The sequence below is a fragment of the Neoarius graeffei genome, chromosome 14 (genome assembly GCF_027579695.1).
Source record: "Neoarius graeffei isolate fNeoGra1 chromosome 14, fNeoGra1.pri, whole genome shotgun sequence".
In the NCBI taxonomy this organism is placed as follows: Eukaryota; Metazoa; Chordata; class Actinopteri; order Siluriformes; family Ariidae; genus Neoarius; species Neoarius graeffei.
Genome location: NC_083582.1, coordinates 33640205 through 33659847, shown reverse-complemented (window position 1 = coordinate 33659847; position 19643 = coordinate 33640205). Strand labels below are relative to the sequence as shown.

The window sequence follows — 19643 nt, the reverse complement described above, 5'->3', positions numbered from 1 at the left end:
CTAATATTCCCAATTTAGGAGGATTATATTGTAGTGAAGGAAGCATTACATGTAGTTTCAGCGAGACTAGTTGGTTGTAGGCTAATTCAAGTGCTTCCTTCCGTAAGCTAAGTTTGCCTGGCTACACAGATGCAAATGGACAATTTTAACGAGTAGTAGATGAAGAATGTAAACATATAATGATGTTGTGCTTTTGCAACTTGTGTGTTTGTGACTTATTGCGGCAAAAGCAGCGTGTCCTTACCTTGAAGTGGGATCTGCTTCTGCCCGAGTGCCCATATGGCCGCCTTGAAACAGTTCAGTGTTTAGCTACGTGTGTTGATTGGCTGTGCCGCTTCTGCCCGAGTGCCCGTACGGCCGGCTTGAAACAGTTCACAGCGTTTAGCTATGCGTGTTGATTGGCTGTATCCCTTGTGCCGCTTCTGCCCGAGTGCCCGTATGGCCGCCTTGAAACAGTTCACAGCGTTTGGCTACGCGTGTTGATTGGCTGTATCCCTTGTGCCGCTTCTGCCCGAGTGCCCGTATGGCTGCCTTGAAACAGTTCACAGCGTTTAGCTACGCGTGTTGACTGGCTGTATCCCTTGTGCCGCTTCTGCCCGAGTGCCCGTACGGCCGCCTTGAAACAGTTCACAGCGTTTAGCTACACGTGTCGATTGGCTATATCTCTTGTGCCAAACAAATCAGATGTTGTGGTGGGCGGGACCGTGTTCTTGAACTCAGAGAGGCGAGTGCAGGAAAGGACGTGCAGTGACAGTCGCGTTAGGAACGAAATGGCTGCAAAAAGGCATGTTATCGGCATATCGGTGGAAATTATGGCCGATACCGATAACCCTAAAAATGCAGAATATCGGCCAGGCCGATTATCGGTCGATCCCTATCATTAATGGATGAGATCAAATGGTTTTTTTCTTCATAACTTTATTTTTCAAGATATTTACATGGAAATTGGCAGGAACATAGATGGTTGTATACTCCAATACAAAGTTTGAAAAATTTGTAAAACAAAAATGCAAATTAGTACTTTAATTAGTATTAATTGATAATTGGGTAAACACATTAAATCGGTACACACCCTTCTTCAAAGTTTCACCAAACGGCTTTATTTGTGCAATGTAAAGCTGATCTGAACTCTCATTTATACATCACAAAGAAGGAGAAATCAATGTTAATTATAAAATCTGCATAAATAAGCACTGAATGTCATTCACATCTACCATTCTCTATCAAAATAAAGTAATAAAAGATTATTTCTAATCCTCTCTTTGTGCTCTGTAGGTCTTTTGTATTTCTAAACAGGGCCTAGTAGTGTTTATATGAAAGAATATAAATGATTATTTCGATTAATATTCACAGCTTTCAAGGCAAACCTCAAAAAAACTGTGTGAGTCACATCCAATAAACAATTCACATTAACTGAATTGAAATTGACACTCGCGTTTCTGACTTCCGGTTTTTAAAAATCTCATTCCGACCACTAAGATCTCAATATTTTCCATCAAAACAACTCCAGTTATATTTTAAAATAGTTATTTATTTAGATGAATCAGTTTGATTTGAAAAAATAAGTAGGTAAAGCTCTGAAAACTCGCTTCAGAGTCTCCCGTGAAGCGTAACTTCAAAACTAGCTGATGGAAAATTTCGCTGAATACTTCATCAGAAACAGTGAGAGCGAGAGAACATCCCTGTAAAAGTTATGTGATTGATATTCACGAGTAATCCAGTCAGAAACCGATCAGAAGAGAGAGAGAGCCTGAGCGCTTTCCCGTGACTCAGAAAGCACCGGCAGTTTCCTGACGTCACGCGAGCAGAGAGTTTTTACTCTGTTGTACCAACTTCACCGTGCCGTTACTCCCAAAGTACTGAATAGATCTTAATGAGATAAATTTCTTTGGAAAGCAGAGATTATAAGCTTTTAATGATGGTATTCACGATAGAAAATATTCAAGAGTTAAGCAATGACGGATTTGGAAATTTATTATGGTGCGACTCTGCTGGGTGCCTGGTGGACAGCAGTGAACCAGCACTTTCACTTTTTACATCATTACTCAGTTACCATCCAATATTATAAGACATAAGAACTAATCGTTATCCATCTGCGGTAGTTTTAGATCATCTAACCCTAAGGAAAGAGGCTCGTAATTATTGTACTGTTCAATAGTAATTATGTTTACACGAGTGTGCAGAGTAAGAAATCACTCAGGTAAAATAAATAAATAAAAAGCATATGATGCAAAGGTACGTTGCCTTACGGAAGCCGCGAGAGGCCCTTCATATAATCCTTTTTTTTTTATTCACCTTGTTATCCCGAGATAACGACATAATTAATTCAGCATCTCGAGAAAACAACACAACTAATTCGAGATCTCGAGAAAACAAAACCGTTATTCCGAGATAACGACATAATTAATTCAGGGTCTCGAGAAAACAACACAACTAATTCGAGATCTCGAGAAAACAAAACCGTTATTTCGAGATCTCGAGAAAACAAAACCGTTATTCCGAGATAACGACATAATTAATTCAGGATCTCGAGAAAACAACACCATTATTTCAAGATCTCGAGAAAACAAAACCGTTATTTCGAGATAACGGCAATTAATTCAGGATCTCGAGAAAACAACACAACTAATTTGAGATCTTGAGAAAACAAAACCGTTATTTCAAGATCTCGAGAAAACAAAACCGTTATTTCGAGATCTCGAGAAAACAAAACCGTTATTTCGAGATAACGACATAATTAATTCAGGATCTCGAGAAAACAACACAACTAATTCGAGATCTTGAGAAAACAAAACAATTATTTCATGATCTCGAGTAAACAGCTGAGAAATGGTTCATTCAGGTGCGCCAAGAGACTTGTGATATGCTGACTTTGGAGCTATTTCTCATTCTGTATAGATGCAACTTTGGTCATTAGAATGTCTGGAATAATCGATCACCTAATAAGGCAATGTTTTGATCAGGGGTTGACACAGGGAGAGATTGCATTAAGTCTTTTAATAAGGGATAATCTCTCTCTCAAGGCATCGTAAAAAGCCATTTCTGCTCTGTTACATGTCCGCCAATTTCTAAGTCTTCGTTGTCTGACCCACAGGGGGCGCAGCTCTGCTAGAAATCTCAGCTGTTTTCTCGAGATCATGAAATAATTTTGTTTTCTCGAGATCACGGAATAATTGTTTTGTTTTCTCGAGATCTCGAATTAGTTGTGTTGTTTTCTCGACATCCTGAATTAATTATGTCGTTATCTCGGGATAACAAGGTGAATAAAAAAAGATTATATGAAGGTCCTCTCGCTGCTTCCATATTGCCTGCTATGGGAAAAAAACCCAGTAGGATAAAGCTTCAGGGCAGGAAACCCTGCTGGAAAACATCCTCCTTGACCGAATGCAGCATAGGAGCTCTGAAGATTCGAGCTGCAATCTTGATATTTCATACTTGACGTCAAACAGTTGTTTGGTTACACCTGTCCAACAAGTTAGTGGACTAATGAAACTGTTGTGAATATTTTCTGTAAAATGCGTTTGTAAATAATCCCGTGTTATTTTTTAAAAGCAAATTAGATTAAAAAAAACCCCACATCTATCTTCTGTAAATAAAGATACAAATTTTGTTATCTGGTGGTCAAGTGTTTGAGATGCGTGTCTTGCACTTACAGTCAGGTTCTCTGTGGTGGTACATGAACGGATGCCGCGCGGTCGCAAAAGCCATCAAAAAAATCAGGTCGATGCATGACCATGTTTTCTTAAATACGGAGCTTTGCTTTGCACAGAGGAAGCTCTGCTAAAAAAAAAACCAACACCATGGTATAAGACACAGGAACAGGGTGGTAACAGTAAATGATTTGCGGTGAGCCACATCACACCACACCACGCCATCGTGAATTACTGTCCTACAACAGCATGTGACTTATTAGTTTAAAATGATTGTACACTTTTTTTTAAAAAAAAGAACAAACCTTGACTGTTCTCTTTGTTCATTATCATGACGAGAATGTGTTTTCACATGCTGCCTGTTATAGCAGAAAAATTAAAACTATGAAGAACCTGTTATTGGAACATTTTATTACCAGTTTAGGCCACACCAATTTAATTAGTTGGTTCTCGGATTTTTTCAGGGCGAGCGGGCGAAATAAAAATAAAAAAAATGCTCTGATGGTAAAATTAGCGGTGGAAATAGACCAAACAATACAGGCAACACTGCAAAAAATGGCCTTTCAAAAATAAGAAATAAAAGATTAAAACAAAGCATATTTGCTTGAATCAGGTGAAATAAATCTGCCAGTGGAACTAGTCAAATTTGACATGGTAAGATTTCTTAAAGTAAGATGAAAAATCTAACCTGTTTTTAGATGAAATAATTCCAAAATAAGATTGGGGAACTTATTATGCGAGATCTGATTAACTCAAAATAGTTCTTATAACAAGATCGCACTTCTTACATTTAGCCATTCAAGTCATTTTTATTTCTTTCATTTTAAGGGTATTTCACTTAAATTCATGACAAAATCTTAGCAGTAAAAACTGAATTTAAGATAAATATACTAATATTAGGATTGTTAAATTCTACAACTGAGCATTGCTAGCTTAAAAGATTCTCCTTTTGTGACCTGTAATTAGTAAAATACTCTAGATATGAGACCAGAGACTATCTTGAATCAAGTTGACGACACGTGTAGCATTGCAACAAGTTTATTTTCTTCCCATTTCAACATTCAAACATTAGAACATCTCTTAAAGTGCCATTCCACCATTGGATGTATTCTTTGGCATAAACTATAATATATTTTATGACAACATGACTAGACAGAGAAATATTTTAGCTTCAAAATGATATATCAAACATAATTTTTTGACAACGACAAGTATATTAATTTTGTGACCAAAGTCACCTACCCTTTTAATTTCCGCGCGGTAGTGAAACGTGATGTCATCGGCAGGTTCCCCTTCTTGTGTACCACGTGTCGGTCTATTTTTAGACCAGGAAACCCCCAAAGTGAGAGAGTCATTTCTCCTCGTATATGGGGGCCAAAAAAATTGCGAAAAATGTTGAGTTAATCTTGCAGTTAGCTAGATTTATTGGTATTAGCTAGATTTATTGGTATTATTTTTATCGTGTTCTATCCGCCATTGCTGATAATATGTGCCACGTCACGTGGTACACAAGAAGGGGAACCTGCCGATGACATCACGCGCGGAAATTAAAAGGGTAGGTGACTTTGGTCGCAAAATTAATACACTTGTCGTTGTCAAAAAATTGTGTTTGATATATCATTTTGAAGCTAAAAGATTTCTCTGTCTAGTGATACCATTTATATATGTTGTCAAAATATATTGTATTTTATGCCAAAGAATACATCCAATGGTGGAATGGCACTTTAAGATTCCACTTCCCCAGGACCTCAGGCACCAAAAAAAAAAAAGTCTACGCATTTTGACTTGCAGTGCTTACACGACGCCAAAGCAACAGTGCATTTTGGGGGCACTGACTATTCATGTGTACGAGGGGTTTACAAGATCAGGCACAAAAAAAACCCAAACAAACAAAAAACACTGAACTTAACTCACAGTATTCCAAAAAGACCTCACTAAAACGCCCTCCACTCACTCATAGCCTTTTTGAAGGCACTTGTCTGGTCTAGAGTCTGTACAGCATCTAGAAGGAGCTCACTCTGAATGACTGAGAAAACAGTCGCAGTAAACTTAGGCTCTGTAAGGTGGAGTTGAATTGTAATGAAAGATTCAAAGATTTCAGTAAAGTTCATTTATTCTCAAAACAAGCATACTTTTTTTTTTTTTTTCTTGAAACAAGATGAACCGCATTTGACAAATGTCCAAAATGTACTTACTTGTTTTAAAGGTCCCATGGCATCGTTTTTTCATTAATTGTGCGGTGGTCTCTAGTATGAATGAATGCCCTGTGAGCCGGTTTTGGTGAAAAAAATGCTGTGGTTCTCCTGTTTCAGGCTGTTCTAGTTTGGTGGAGGAGCGGGTGGCAGGAGAGCGACAGGATTTCAGCTCTTATCGTTAATATTCATGAATGTAAACGTGTTACCTCTGATTGGCTAACAGCACTGTGACGCTACCTCCAGTGGGTCAGAACAAGCGGATGTGGGTGTCTTACTATAGGCCTCTGCATGCTCTTGCGACAAGGCTTTCGCAGATAGCTTTTCGCAGACAGTTGTAATTTATCGTTGAGCGGGGAGTAATAGGCGTGCGCGATGTTATTCACCGCCACAACGCAAGGGGGCGCGAAGTCGCTAGGAGTAGTTGGTGGGTGTGGTTAGTGGAGTGTTTATCCTCCGGTTACTTATAATGACTAGAACTTTTTTTTTTTATAATGACTAGAACTGGAGTCGCATAGATGTACGTACTTCCTCAATCAACCGCTCTTCATGCTGCTCCATCTTCGCTCGTGTTTTTAAAAATGCCGGTCGTGAAAACAAACCAAACCGGGAAAGTAGGGAAGCGGAAGTGCGTGTACAGCGGATGTAAAGTGGACCAATCAGAGCCCTCTTGTCTGCGGCGCTGTCTGCGAGGCTTCTGCGGTGGTCACAATTTTTGGGAGGTGCGCGCAGAGCGTCTGCGAAGGTGGGGGGGCTACGCAGACACTGTCTGCGACGCTATCTGCGAGGACTGGGTTGTCAGCATAAATTGGCCTTATGGCGAGAGAGAAGGAACAAACTGCGAAGGGAAAAATACCGCGCGCTGACGTCATTAAGGTGCGACACGAGGAAATAAAATAAATTCAACAAATGTTTGGGTTTTTACTGAACAAACAAACAAATAAAATGAACGAGTGACTTAAAAAAAAAAGAATGTGGGTGTCTTTGTAAAAACTGTTTTGATTGGCTATTATAACAGAGCATACTGCATGCTTTTTGGTTTTGTAGCGCAGAGTACCTGGCTAACTGCAGGAAGCGGTTAGCTGCACAGCTAATGTAGCCATTGCTAGGCTAACGTGGCACCGATTTTAAAACACGGCAAAACGACTTAACAGTTATACACTTACTTGTTCGGTGTTTGTGGCTGATGCGGCAGGGATGCTTGGTACAGACCCAGGCTTCAGTGATAGTTGATGTGCAAAACCTGCCCTGTACTGTCCCAAGTTGTGGAAACATTCATCAGGAAAATGCTTCCGACAAACATACACTGTCTTAGGTAGACTCGATGGCATATTATTGGAGTAAATAAAATTAAGCCACTGCGTCTTCAGGGGCTCTCCCGTCGGCAGTAAAAACAGACTCCTTTCTGTGTTGTCACATCCATGTACAGCGCAATTTCCATGTTTGGTGGCAACTTTTGAGCTGGGCGGGCAATCCATACAGTGGGTGGGAATCCAGAGGGGGGGGCGTGGGGATCATCTCCCTTGCTGACGTAGTAAAGGGAAGAGACTATCAACGCGCCATTTTGACGCGCCGTTCTCAAATGTTGACAAAGGGTGGGCATAGTTTGGTTTACACATTATGAAATTTCTAGCCACTGGGGTGACTTAAGAAGGTCAGAGGAACTCATTTTAACGTTAAAAAACCTCAGAAAGTGAAAATTTCATGCCATGGGACCTTTAAAAAAAACTTGTTTTATTTTCAAAGGTGCTCCAAATAAGACTTTTAGCAAGACATTTTGTCTATACAAGATTTTCAACATGGACTGTCTAAAAACTAGCCTTTCTAGCTAAATGAGGTTTTGCTTGTTGGGCAATTATGTCTTATAATAAGGGTGGCTAGATGTTTTGACTTGAAAATAGACAAATAAACTTCCTAAGATTTTTATTTTTTGCAGTGAAACCAGTAAACAGATAGGCTAAATGAACGATTGAGTTACAGTCAATCGAACATCTACAATGCACAGAAAAAAAGATTTGACCAGGAGTAGGCTACTTCACAAGTCTTTAACGAAAGTGAAAGGGGCGATTTGATTGGTTTTCGACGTCACGTGATCTCACGTCACGTGACCTTTTCTGTTGACGGGAGTTTGATTTCATTTTTTTTTTTTTTCATTTTGCATTTTCTTCAAGCGGCAATTCCAAGAACCAACTAATCGAATTGGTGTGGCCTTAGGGCCTCTGCATGCTCTTGCGACAAGGCTTTCACAGATAGCTTTTCGCAGACAGTTGTAATTTATCGTTGAGCGGGGAGTAATAGGCGTGCGCGATGTTATTCACCGCCACAACGCAAGGGGGCGCGAAGTCGCGAAATCGCTAGGAGTAGTTGGTGGGTGTGGTTAGTGGAGTGTTTATCTTCCGGTTACTTATAATGACTAGAACTGGAGTCGTATAGATGTACGTACTTCCTCACTTCCTCGATCAACCGCTCTTCGTGCTGCTCCATCTTCGCTCGTGTTTTTAAAAATGGCGGTCGTGAAAACAAACCAAACCGGGAAAGTAGGGAAGCGGAAGTGTGTGTACAGCGGATGTAAAGTGGACCAATCAGAGCCCTCTTGTCTGCGACGCTGTCTGCGAGGCTTCTGCGGTGGTCACAATTTTTGGGAGGTGCGCGCAGAGCGTCTGCGAAGGTGGGGGGGCTACGCAGACACCATCTGCGATGCCGTCTGCGAGGACTGGGTTGTCAGCATAAATTGGCCTTTAGGGTTCTTTCCTCCTTTCACATTTCAGCGTTCCAGCGATGGGTGCAAACTGAAATCCCCATTCAAGAAGCTCCCGTCATGAGGTTGCCCCCCCCCCCAAAAAAAAAAAAAACAATAATTCCCTTATGTTTGTTTAAGCAGTGAAAATAATGAACCTTAGGATGAACCAGTTGCTAAAATTGTCACTGCGGCTTGCTTTTTTTTTTTTAAAGCGACTATAAAACAGGAATGCTTCTCATACCAAGTTAAAACGTTCAGCTTTTCTGTTGTGGAACTTTTATATCAGTCAGCAGCTTGCGATTGATACTGTGCACGTGAACAGACAATATCTTCGATCCTAAACCGCTCATGAGACGAAAATGAACATGTCCGTGTATTTGTAGTGCTCTCATACACAGTCTGTCGTGTATAATTTGTAATCCGTACTGCTCCTCATGTTAGACGTCCCAGCAGACGTGAAGCAAGTCGTAGAGAGAGACGAGTCGCCACCCAGGACTCCGACAGGCAACGCTCCTTCATCCGAGTCAGACATCGACATCTCCAGTCCCAACGCGTCCCACGATGAAGGCGCAGCCAAGGACCAGAAAGACTCAGGCAGCGATCCCTCTCATCGGCCAAAGCGCCGCCGCTTCCACGAGAGCTATAACTTTAACATGAAGTGCCCCACACCTGGCTGCAACTCTCTGGGTGGGTAAATCTGTAGCCCTTTTCCTAATGCTGTACAAGAGAACATCACATTCTTGCGTTTTTGTTTTTCCTCCCAATAAAGCTTACTTTTCACAGCTTGTGTTTTTTTTTTTACTAACTGCACTTCTCCTCCTCCTTTCACAGGACATTTAACTGGAAAACATGAAAGACACTTCTCCATATCCGGCTGTCCTCTTTACCATAACCTATCAGCTGACGAGTGCAAGGTTTGATCATGATATTAACATTTTTTTAATGCCTTTTAATTGAGCACGTTGTCTTTGTTTATGGGTTTTGTCCAGGTTTTACACAATATCTCTTTTTCGGTGTTAAGGTGAAGGCTACTGAGCGGGAAAAACAAGAAGAGGAAAGAAGCCAAACTCAGAATGAGGACACCAGACATGCAACACGTCACCAGGTACACGATTTATATTTTCATGTGTGCTGGGTTGTTCTAAAGGCCTCTGCATGCTCTTGCGACAAGGCTTTCGCAGATAGCTTTTCGCAGACAGTTGTAATTTATCGTTGAGCGGGGAGTAATAGGTGTGCGCGATGTTATTCACCGCCACAACGCAAGGGGGCGCGAAGTCGCTAGGAGTAGTTGGTGGGTGTGGTTAGTGGAGTGTTTATCCTCCGGTTACTTATAATGACTAGAACTGGAGTCGTATAGATGTACGTACTTCCTCACTTCCTCGATCAACCGCTCTTCGTGCTGCTCCATCTTCGCTCATGTTTTTAAAAATGGCGGTCGTGAAACCAAACCAAACCGGGAAAGTAGGGAAGCGGAAGTGTGTGTACAGCGGATGTAGAGTGGACCAATCAGAGCCCTCTTGTCTGCGACGCTGTCTGCGAGGCTTCTGCGGTGGTCACAATTTTTGGGAGGTGCACGCAGAGCGTCTGCGAAGGTGGGGGGGCTACGCAGACGCTGTCTGCGACACCGTCTGCGAGGACTGTGTTGTCAGCATAAATTGGCCTTAAGGTTTTTACTTTCTGCAGTTTTGGAAATGTTTGCTGAACACTTCAAAACATGACTTGTTTACTTTATTGCTCGTTTTAAATACTATTGCTGTGTTCACACTTATACCGGTACGATAGTGGTATAACTGTATCGATACAAAGTATACCGGTACAGTTTAGTGCATCTGTCCACACTAGCGAGAAATGTTTGCGGTTTTCTTTCACGGAAGTTGAAATGCGCGTGCGCGAAATGTTTCCGTGGTTACCGAGTAACTTCCTTCCGAGAATATGGCGGATGAAACAACGTGTGTGTGCTTTTTGTTGTCGATGTACAGTCTGTATTTCTGGCGGTCATTTATTCAGTCGAATCGTATAAAACGCGCGAGGCAGTTGAGAAAGAAACAAAGAAAACGAATCTCCCTTTCTCCCCCCTCACTTTCTCCCTCTTCCCTTCTCTTCCCCTCCCTTTCTCTCCCTTTTCTCCTCTCCCTCTTTTCTCCCTCTCCCTTTCTCCCCCCTTTCTTTGCTCCATGTAGCTCCACGGTCGTTTTGAGCCATTTTGACGTTTTATTTACAGCTGGAAAGCACGTGCGTATTGTATTGTATGAATAACCCGGAAGACATAGGAATGGTTCGTTGCGCATGCGCATGACATTTGTATCGATACAGAGCCGCTTCATCTGTCCACACTACAGCGAAGCGCTACAGTACCGATACTGTACCGGTACGAAACCCATACATTTGTGGGTTTCGTACCGATACAGTTATACCGCTACAGTACCGGTATAGTTGCTAGTGTGGACAGGTGTTGCGGTACGAAAGTAGTTTCGTATCGGTACAAAATCCCTAGTGTGGACAGGGTATCTGAATGAATATTCCAAGTAATTTGTTGCGTAAGCGTTCTTTAAAAGTGGAGTACAATAAGGTCTGAGCAATTCCATGTAACTTGACACAGAACAATAAGCCTTTAACAGCAGGAACAAAATAAATGTAAAAATGACCCATTTAGCTCTCTCAAGAAAGTGGTTACATGCATTATGAGGGACTCTCGCACAAATCTCACATCGTCACCCAGCAAAGCCATCTCGCTGCATACGACGAAACCAAAATTCGCAACTATACAATGTTTTTCGTATCTTCAGCTGTTCAGTTTCATTGAGCGTGTGTCCAGGTAGCCTCCGATTCCTGTTCATGGCTGACAGGATTGAAACCTGATGTGGTCTTTCAGTTGGTCGGGTTCAATGCCCGAACTGATGATCACATCATCAGTTTTTCTTTGGCTAATCAGACACAAGGTACGCCACCACTCTTGCCGGAGCGGTTGGGGGTTAGGTGCCTTGCTCAAGGGCACTTGAGTCAATCCTGCTAGTCTGGGGAATCGAACCAGCAACCTTTTGGTCCCAAAGCTGTTTCTCTAACCATTAGGCCATGACTTCCCCCACATGTGGTCTTTAGCTCACACGGTCATAGGCCGGTGAGCTATTGCCATCACGTGGCGTCCATCCGTCCACAAGTCACAAAAATCGCTACTCCTCCCTGAGTTTTCACTGGATTTTGATTCTGTTTGAAGATCTAATTGTTCTACTTTTTCTCATGAAGAGCAACTTGGCTAATTATAAACGAGTTTGGTTTCTCATGGTACTGCGTCATTCTGGTATGAGTTACTTTCGTCCTCCTGTCAACCAAACTGGGCTGCTTCCCCCCCCCCACAGTTCATTCTGTGTAAACTCTAAAGACTGTTTGTTTGTTTTGTGTGAAAATCCCAGGAGATAAGGAGTTTCTGAAATACTCGAACCCGCTCAGCTGGCACGAATAACCATGTCAGAATCACCGAATCACATTTTCCCCATTGTGGTGTTGGATGTGAGCATTAACTGAAGCTCTTGACTTGTAGCTGTATGATTTTTCGCATTGCGCTGCTGCTGCTACGTGATTGGCTGTTCCTGTTAAAGTGGCTGCTGCTGATAGATGATCTCATCTCATTCTCATCTCATTATCTGTAGCTGCTTTATCCTGTTCTATAGGGTCGCAGGCAAGCTGGAGCCTATCCCAGCTGACTACGGGCGAAAGGCGGGGTACACCCTGGACAAGTCGCCAGGTCATCACAGGGCGACACATAGACACAGACAACCATTCACACTCACATTCACACCTACGGTCAATTTAGAGTCACCAGTTAACCTAACCTGCATGTCTTTGGACTGTGGGGGAAACCGGAGCACCCGGAGGAAACCCACGCGGACACGGGGAGAACATGCAAACTCCGCACAGAAAGGCCCTCGCCGGCCACGGGGCTCAAACCCGGACCTTGTGAGGCGACAGCGCTAACCACTACACCACCGTGCCGCCTCTGATGGATGATGTCGATGTTAGTCATCAAACAGTCAAATTCTGAGTAGTGTTTTGTTCCAATCCATTTGGCTGGAGCATGATATTTATAATATGACTGTTAGCAAAACACAGTGTACTTTTAAACTAGAGCGGCGGCTACAATTATCGACACCTTAACGATCTTTTGGCCGTTGCAAAAGTGGAAAAGACTTTCAATACGTAAATTGTGCCTGAATAATTACTCAAACTTCCACTGGGGAAAAAAAAAGTTGATTCCTGATTTATTTAGCGTATCAGATCATGTGACACCGTTCCACGATTATCGACATCCAGGTGATTTATTTATTAAAAAAAATAATCGGTATGTGGTATTAAATTACCAAAACATAGCTTTTATTTAAAATCTGTTTTACATAGACTTATTCAGTACAAAATATCTTTTTATATAAATATATGGATGTCGGTGTGTTACGTAAATGAGGAAGTAATTCTAATGTTTGTAAACAAATGAACTGATAATGTTTAACCTGCGTCAAATCTTTGTCCCACTTTCTAAATATTTTCGTAGACCACATTTTGTTCATCATTTGTCTCGTCTTCATCCGCTTATCTGGGGCCGGGTCGCGGAGGCAGCAGTCTGAGCATGGAAGCCCAAACTTCCCTTTCCCCAGACACCTCAACCAGCTCCTCGGGAAGAACACCGAGGCGTTCCCAGGTCAGTCGAGAGACATAGTCCCTCCAGCTTGTCCTGGGTCTTCCCCGGGGCCTCCTCCCGGGGGGACATGCCTGGAACACCTCCCCAGGGAGGCGTCCAGGAGGCATCCGAAAGAGATGCCCGAGCCACCTCAGCTGATTCCTCTCGATGTGGAGGAGCAGCGGCTCTACTCCGAGCTCCTCCCGAGTGACTGTGCTTCTCACCCTATCTCTAAGGGAGCGCCCAGCCACCCTGCGAAGGAAACTCATTTCGGCCACTTGTATCCGCGACCTTGTTCTTTCGGTCATTACCCAAAGCTCATGACCATAGGTCAGAGTCGGAATGTAGATCGACCGGTAAATTGAGAGCTTCGCCTTTTGGCTCAGCTCCTTCACCACGACGAACCGGTAAAGCGACCGCATCACTGCGGAGGCCGCACCGATCCGCCTGTCGATCTCACGCTCATCATTTGTTGTTTGTATTAATTTCTAATTTTGTGGTTTACCAATAATTCAATAATGCAAATAGATTCAGATTGGTGACGCTTCAGTATTTTCAAATAAATTATTTAATTTTTTTTAACTAAGATTTTAAATTTACATCTAAAAATATAAAATGTCTACTGATATTGTAATATGTGGTAGATCTTTACAACAAACTGCAAAAAATATTTTCTGAATGGAATAGAAAAATCTGAATATTTCAAGCATGTCATTTTTTTATATGCTAGGAATTTAATTCTGGTCTAATTCTGTTTATTGCAATCGGATTCCAAATACTCTATAAACATTCCATTCTGTTATGAATCAGGAAAAAAAAATTATAAATCACAGCACGTTTTAAATTGTATTTATTTATTTAAGTATTTCATCTACTTCAACAATGTTACACAAAGGTCGATCCATAACAGTTGTGTCACTTAATCCCACAGGGTGTCGATAATAGTGGACACCAGTGAAAGTGATCACTATTATCGACACCTCACGTGACTTCTTCTCAAACGCGCGTTTAGATGCAAAATGGCGACTCAAATGAAAGTGTAAGAAGCAAAGTAGGTTTCAACAAGGAGGTCATGAAATATCGGTGAATATGATCAGTAAAAACACGTCCATGATCTTTCCACCAGGCTTACCTGCGATGATCACGTCCGGGTTTTCATCAGATTGCTGATCGTGCTGAAAAAAAATTCCATCTCCGGTAACGAGCTGTGTCATCAGATGACAAAGTCAAAGGGCGAGGGGGCGGGGTCTTCTGGTTGATTAATTAACCAATAATAACTGTTTCAGCTGAAACTCACCTTTGTAAAAAAAAAAATAAAATTTTCATTGGTAAATCTGAAAAGGTATCGATAATTATGGGCTGTCGATAATTGTAGCCGCCGCTCCAGTTTCATTTGCTAACTACATTTATTAGAACATATAACACATCAGTGTTGGTCTCTCCTGTGTATATCTGTGGCCAGTCACTGGATAACAAAATGGTATGAGTACCCAGGGCTCCCGCGGGTCCTTAAAAAGTCTTAAATACAACTTTCGGTTTTCAAGGTCTAAAAACGTCTTAAATTGTTTGGAATGACTGGAATTTTCGAAAGGGAGGTATTAAATTTAATATTGGACTGAACGAGTGAAACGTCTCCATCCGGTTTGGGGTATTTTTTTAACTGTAATTTTGAAAGTGACCAGCGCACCTTTTGGGGGCAGCATTGGTTCTGTGCGTTCCGTAGATCAAGAGCTAACGTTAGGAGGCTGCTGGAGGAAGTGTGGTGTGGTGTGGTGGTTGTGAAGAGTGAGAGATGCGCAGGTAGCTTACGTGGGCGCTAGAAAGCGTTGATAATTATGGGAAGATATCTGTTTAACGACAAGTGGTTGGGGGATGACAAATACCCCCAAAATAAGGAGAAGAATCGTTTGCGATAAAAAGCGCTGGATCGCACAAATGTGTTTAAAGACGGTAACGCAGCGCTGGGGACACGGCGGACTGGGAAACTGGCTTTTCATGGACACGAGGCACGCGCGGATGTGTGTTAAGGCCAATTTATGCTGACGATCCAGTCCTCACAGATGGCGTCGCAGATGGCGTCTGCGAAGCCCCCCTTCGCAGACGCTCTGCGCGCACCTCCCAAAAATTGTGATCCCCACAGACAGCCTCGCAGACAGCGTCGCAGACAAGAGGGCTCTGATTGGTCCACTCTACATCCGCTGTACACGCACTTCCGCTTCCCTACATTCCCGGTTTGTTTTGTTTTCACGACCGGCATTTTTAAAAACACAAGCGAAGATGGAGCAGCACGAAGAGCGGTTGATCGAGGAAGTGAGGAAGTACGGACATCTATACGACTCCAGTTCTAGTCATTATAAGTAACCGGAGGATAAACACTCCACTAACCACACCCACCAACTACTCCTAGCGATTTCGCGACTTCGCGCCCCCTTGCGTTGTGGCGGTGAATAACATCGCGCACACCTATTACTCCCCGCTCAACGATAAATTACAACTGTCTGCGAAAAGCTATCTGCGAAAGCCTTGTCGCAAGAGCATGCAGAGGCCCTTAGAGGTCAAGCACTCCGGAGTGAAACGCAGGGGGGTTCGCGCATACGCACAAGAGTCAGGTGGAAAATGGGACTTATAGGACATAATACTACTAATAATGATTAGCATCTTTTTTTTTTACATAATTAACATTGTTTATTGTACTAAGTTTAATATATAAACAACCTTTATTTCAAAACTCAATTAAAAAGAACTACAGAAAATACAATAATTCTAAATATAGTACAATATAATTAATTTGTACAAAAAGTTTAGTTTTATTACCTGTTGCCTACAACAGTGTTTTTAATGTAATAAGAATAATGTTAACAAGCACTAATAATAACTAGACAGGGACACTCTAACGAGTGCAAACCCCGCCTTTTCCCTATTAAAATACATTGGGCGAAAATTTCGAAGTTCTGCCATGACCTTGACCTTTGACCTCCAAAATTTAATGGTTTCCTTCCTGGGTGATTGGCAACACGTACAAAATTTGGTCCAAATCGATCCATTGGTTCTTGAGATATCTTGCAGACACACAGACAGACAGATACACACACACACACACACACACACACACACACACACACACACACACAGACTGATGCAGGTGAAAATAATAACCCCTCCGACTACTGTCGGCGGGGTTAATTAGTCGTAATTATTATCGATTATTAATCATTACTACTTATGAATTAGTGATTAATAAGTACTAGGGATATTAAATGTCATAAAATTAAGTTATTAAAAATTATTACAAATAATTATTAAAAAGTAGTAATTGGTAGAATACAAATAAATACTCATGGATTATAGATAATTTTTTTTAAAATAGTGAACATTGATATAACTCTACTACTACTACTAATAATAATAATAATAAACAATGATACTACTAGTAATACTTGTTATTATTATCAGTACAGTTGTTATATCAATGCTCACTATTAAAAACAAATTATCTATAATCCATGAATAGTTGTTTGTATCACCACTACTACTACTAATAATAATTACTACTTTTTTAATAATTTTAACTAATCCTATAACTCATTTTACAGCATTTTAATAACTTCTTATTATTAGTATAATTAAGTAGTAGTTGATGATAATTATTACTTATTAAATTACATTTTGATAATCACTGCTTATTAATTAAGTAGTAATTAAAATTCTATAAAATTGAGTTCATTTTTTTAATTATTAAAAAAGTAGTTATTATTATTAGTAATACAAACAATTATTCATGGATTATAGATAATTAATGATTATTTTTGAATAATGAACATTGATATAACAATTGCACTGATGATAATTAGTTTACAGTTATTACAACACATTGATTAATATTGATGATGGTTATGAAAGGTGACAGTAGTTTTTCTGTGTTTAATGTAACGCTCTGATGATTGTATGACTGCATAAACAGGTTTATGCTGTTACCTGCTATAATGCAGAAGATAATCGAGAACTTCCTCAGCCAGCTGTGTACTGTACGACACTCAGACTGATTTTGCTGTCGGACACAAAATCACACATCAAAGATAATCTTTGGGATTTGAAATAATGCCGGCTAAGGTTGTTCAGCTGGTTCTACTTGCTGTTTATTGTTTTCGGTTTTGAAATGATTCATGGTGCTTTCTCCAGTAAATGCCAGTCTTCTCCTTGCTGCTACAGTAGTTCTGCAGGCCCAGAACACACGACTTTGCTTCAGCTGTTTGCAGCTGTTTGCATGTCTATTGGGCCTTTTCCACTACCCTTTTTCAGCTCACTTCAGCCCGACACGGCTCGTGTTTCGACTACCTCAGAGCAGCACGACTCAGCTCGCTTCAGCCCTACTCAGCACCCAAAACTCGCACGGTTTTGGAGTAGGGCTGAAGTGAGCCCAACCGAGCCGAGTGGGGCTAGAGGCGTGAGGAGACACTCCCCTGTGCACTGATTGGTGAGGAGTAGTGTCCCCACACGCCCCGCGAGCACGCTGGGATCTGTAAACACCGTAAACCCGGAAGAAGACGAATTACGAGCAACACTAACCAGCAGCAGAATTACCAGCAACACTAACGACTCCATGTCCTCCATGTTTATTGCTTACTATCCGGGTCGTGAGACTACCGCTTAAAAGGTCACTGATGTCACTGTTTGCACCACCTAACGACATCACGTGACGTCCACCCACTTTCGCTAACTCCACCCAATGTGTCCACCCACTTCCAGCCAGCACGGTTCAGCGCGGTTGTAGTCGAAATGCAACTCCAACAGCCCCACTCAGCTCGACTCAGCCCAACTCAGCACCGCACGGCTCAGCCCAACTCAGCCGCGTTGGTAGTGGAAAAGCCCCTTTAACAGTTGCCATTGATGCACCCTGTTGTTCACCAATTGTGTGCAGTCTTCTTAAAGTTTGTAAAAAAATCTATTGCAGAAAACAGTTTTAAGTTGTCGTATTTATCATTTTCTTTGCCATGGTACAGTCTTAATTTTTCCATTTAGAGGTCTTGAAAAGGTCTTAAAAGTCTTTAAATTTGTACTTGAAAAATGTGCAGATACCCTGGTACCACTAGGGGGCAAACATCAACCGTCCTATCCTGGTTCAGGGAAAGTGGTGTTTGTCTGGGGTTGGGCTTGAGCTGACATTATTTTATTTTGAATTTATTCCTAATTCAAGTTTCATTCTACTTTCCTCAAAAACATTAAATATTGGATCTGTTCTATGAATGTCTGTTTTTGTTTGAGAAATACTTTGCAAGTCACGGAGTTCAGATGTCCTGTTCATTCCACTGGAACTGCTGAAGTGAGTTTGATTTTTCGACCATTTCTGCAGGCTCCTACTGCAAGGCAGGTAAAATATAAGGAGAAAGTTCAAGAATTGAGGAAGAAGAAGGACACCGGACTGTCAAAGGAGCAGAAAGAAAAGTACATGGTACGACACTTGTTTGTTGTGATCCGTCCTATTTGTGTTACTCTGTTACATCCACAGTATTAAATTTGAGCTCGTTTCCTCATTAGGAACATAGGCAGACCCATGGAACAACTCGAGAGCCACTCTTGGAGAACATCACGAGTGAATACGATCTTGAGCTATTTAGAAAAGCCCAAGCAAGAGCGTCTGAGGATCTGGTAAGAACAGACGACTACTTCTGCACACTTCTTCTCTAAACCTTTTAGTATTCAGGCTCGACTTGTTTACCGTTTGGCCAGTAAAAGCAGAGGGTGTTCATACTCCGCAGAGAGCCCAGCACTGGTGGAAATCATGGCATTTAAGTCCAAAGAACAATAGGGGTGTTCACACGGCAACTTTTACTCCGGTGTAGCACCGGGGCTGCCCCGGTAGAGCGTTCACACGGTACAAAGTTATACCGGTGTAGCCCCTGAAAGCTGCCTAAACCGGTGCAAATCTAACCCTGCTCGGGAGGTGGTTTAAGAAATTTACTCCGGAGTAAATGCTAGTTTGCGGGGCAGCACCGATATAAAATGGGACGTCTGAACGCTACAGGGGTAGACTCGCTACGCGTGAGGAGAGTTGATTACATACGGGCATTGCATAATTTGCATCCTGGTATTTTGCGCTTCCAAAATGGCGAACATCAACAACAACAGAACTGCGTGTCTTCCAGTGTTGCCAGATTGGGCGGTTTTAAGTGCATTTTGGCGGATTTGAACATATTTTGGGCTGGAAAACGTCAGCAGTATCTGGCAACACTGGTGTCTTCATCCACGTTGTTTTCCCGGCGCTTGGTGATGCCATGACAACTGGGAAAAGGAAGTACATTTTCACGCATGCGCATATTTCATTTCTGCATTATAGACCCCTTTCACTGACGTCACCCGAAACCGGAAGTAAACAGACCCTGCGCCATTTTGGA

General features: G+C 41.8%; 1 protein-coding gene across 2 annotated transcripts in view; it reads left to right on the top strand.

Moving 5' to 3' along the window:
• The window catches only part of kat7b (K(lysine) acetyltransferase 7b), a 76553-nt gene that overhangs the window by 12619 nt on the left and 44291 nt on the right, over positions 1-19643 (top strand). The window contains exons 3-8 of one of the 2 annotated variants that reach the window (XM_060939560.1): positions 9024-9269; positions 9414-9496; positions 9604-9687; positions 13126-13272; positions 18602-18700; positions 18787-18897. In XM_060939560.1, coding sequence (XP_060795543.1) covers positions 9024-9269; positions 9414-9496; positions 9604-9687; positions 13126-13272; positions 18602-18700; positions 18787-18897 — 770 coding nt within the window. The remainder of the gene's footprint in view (positions 1-9023; positions 9270-9413; positions 9497-9603; positions 9688-13125; positions 13273-18601; positions 18701-18786; positions 18898-19643) is intronic. The other variant, XM_060939561.1, reaches the window with a different exon arrangement.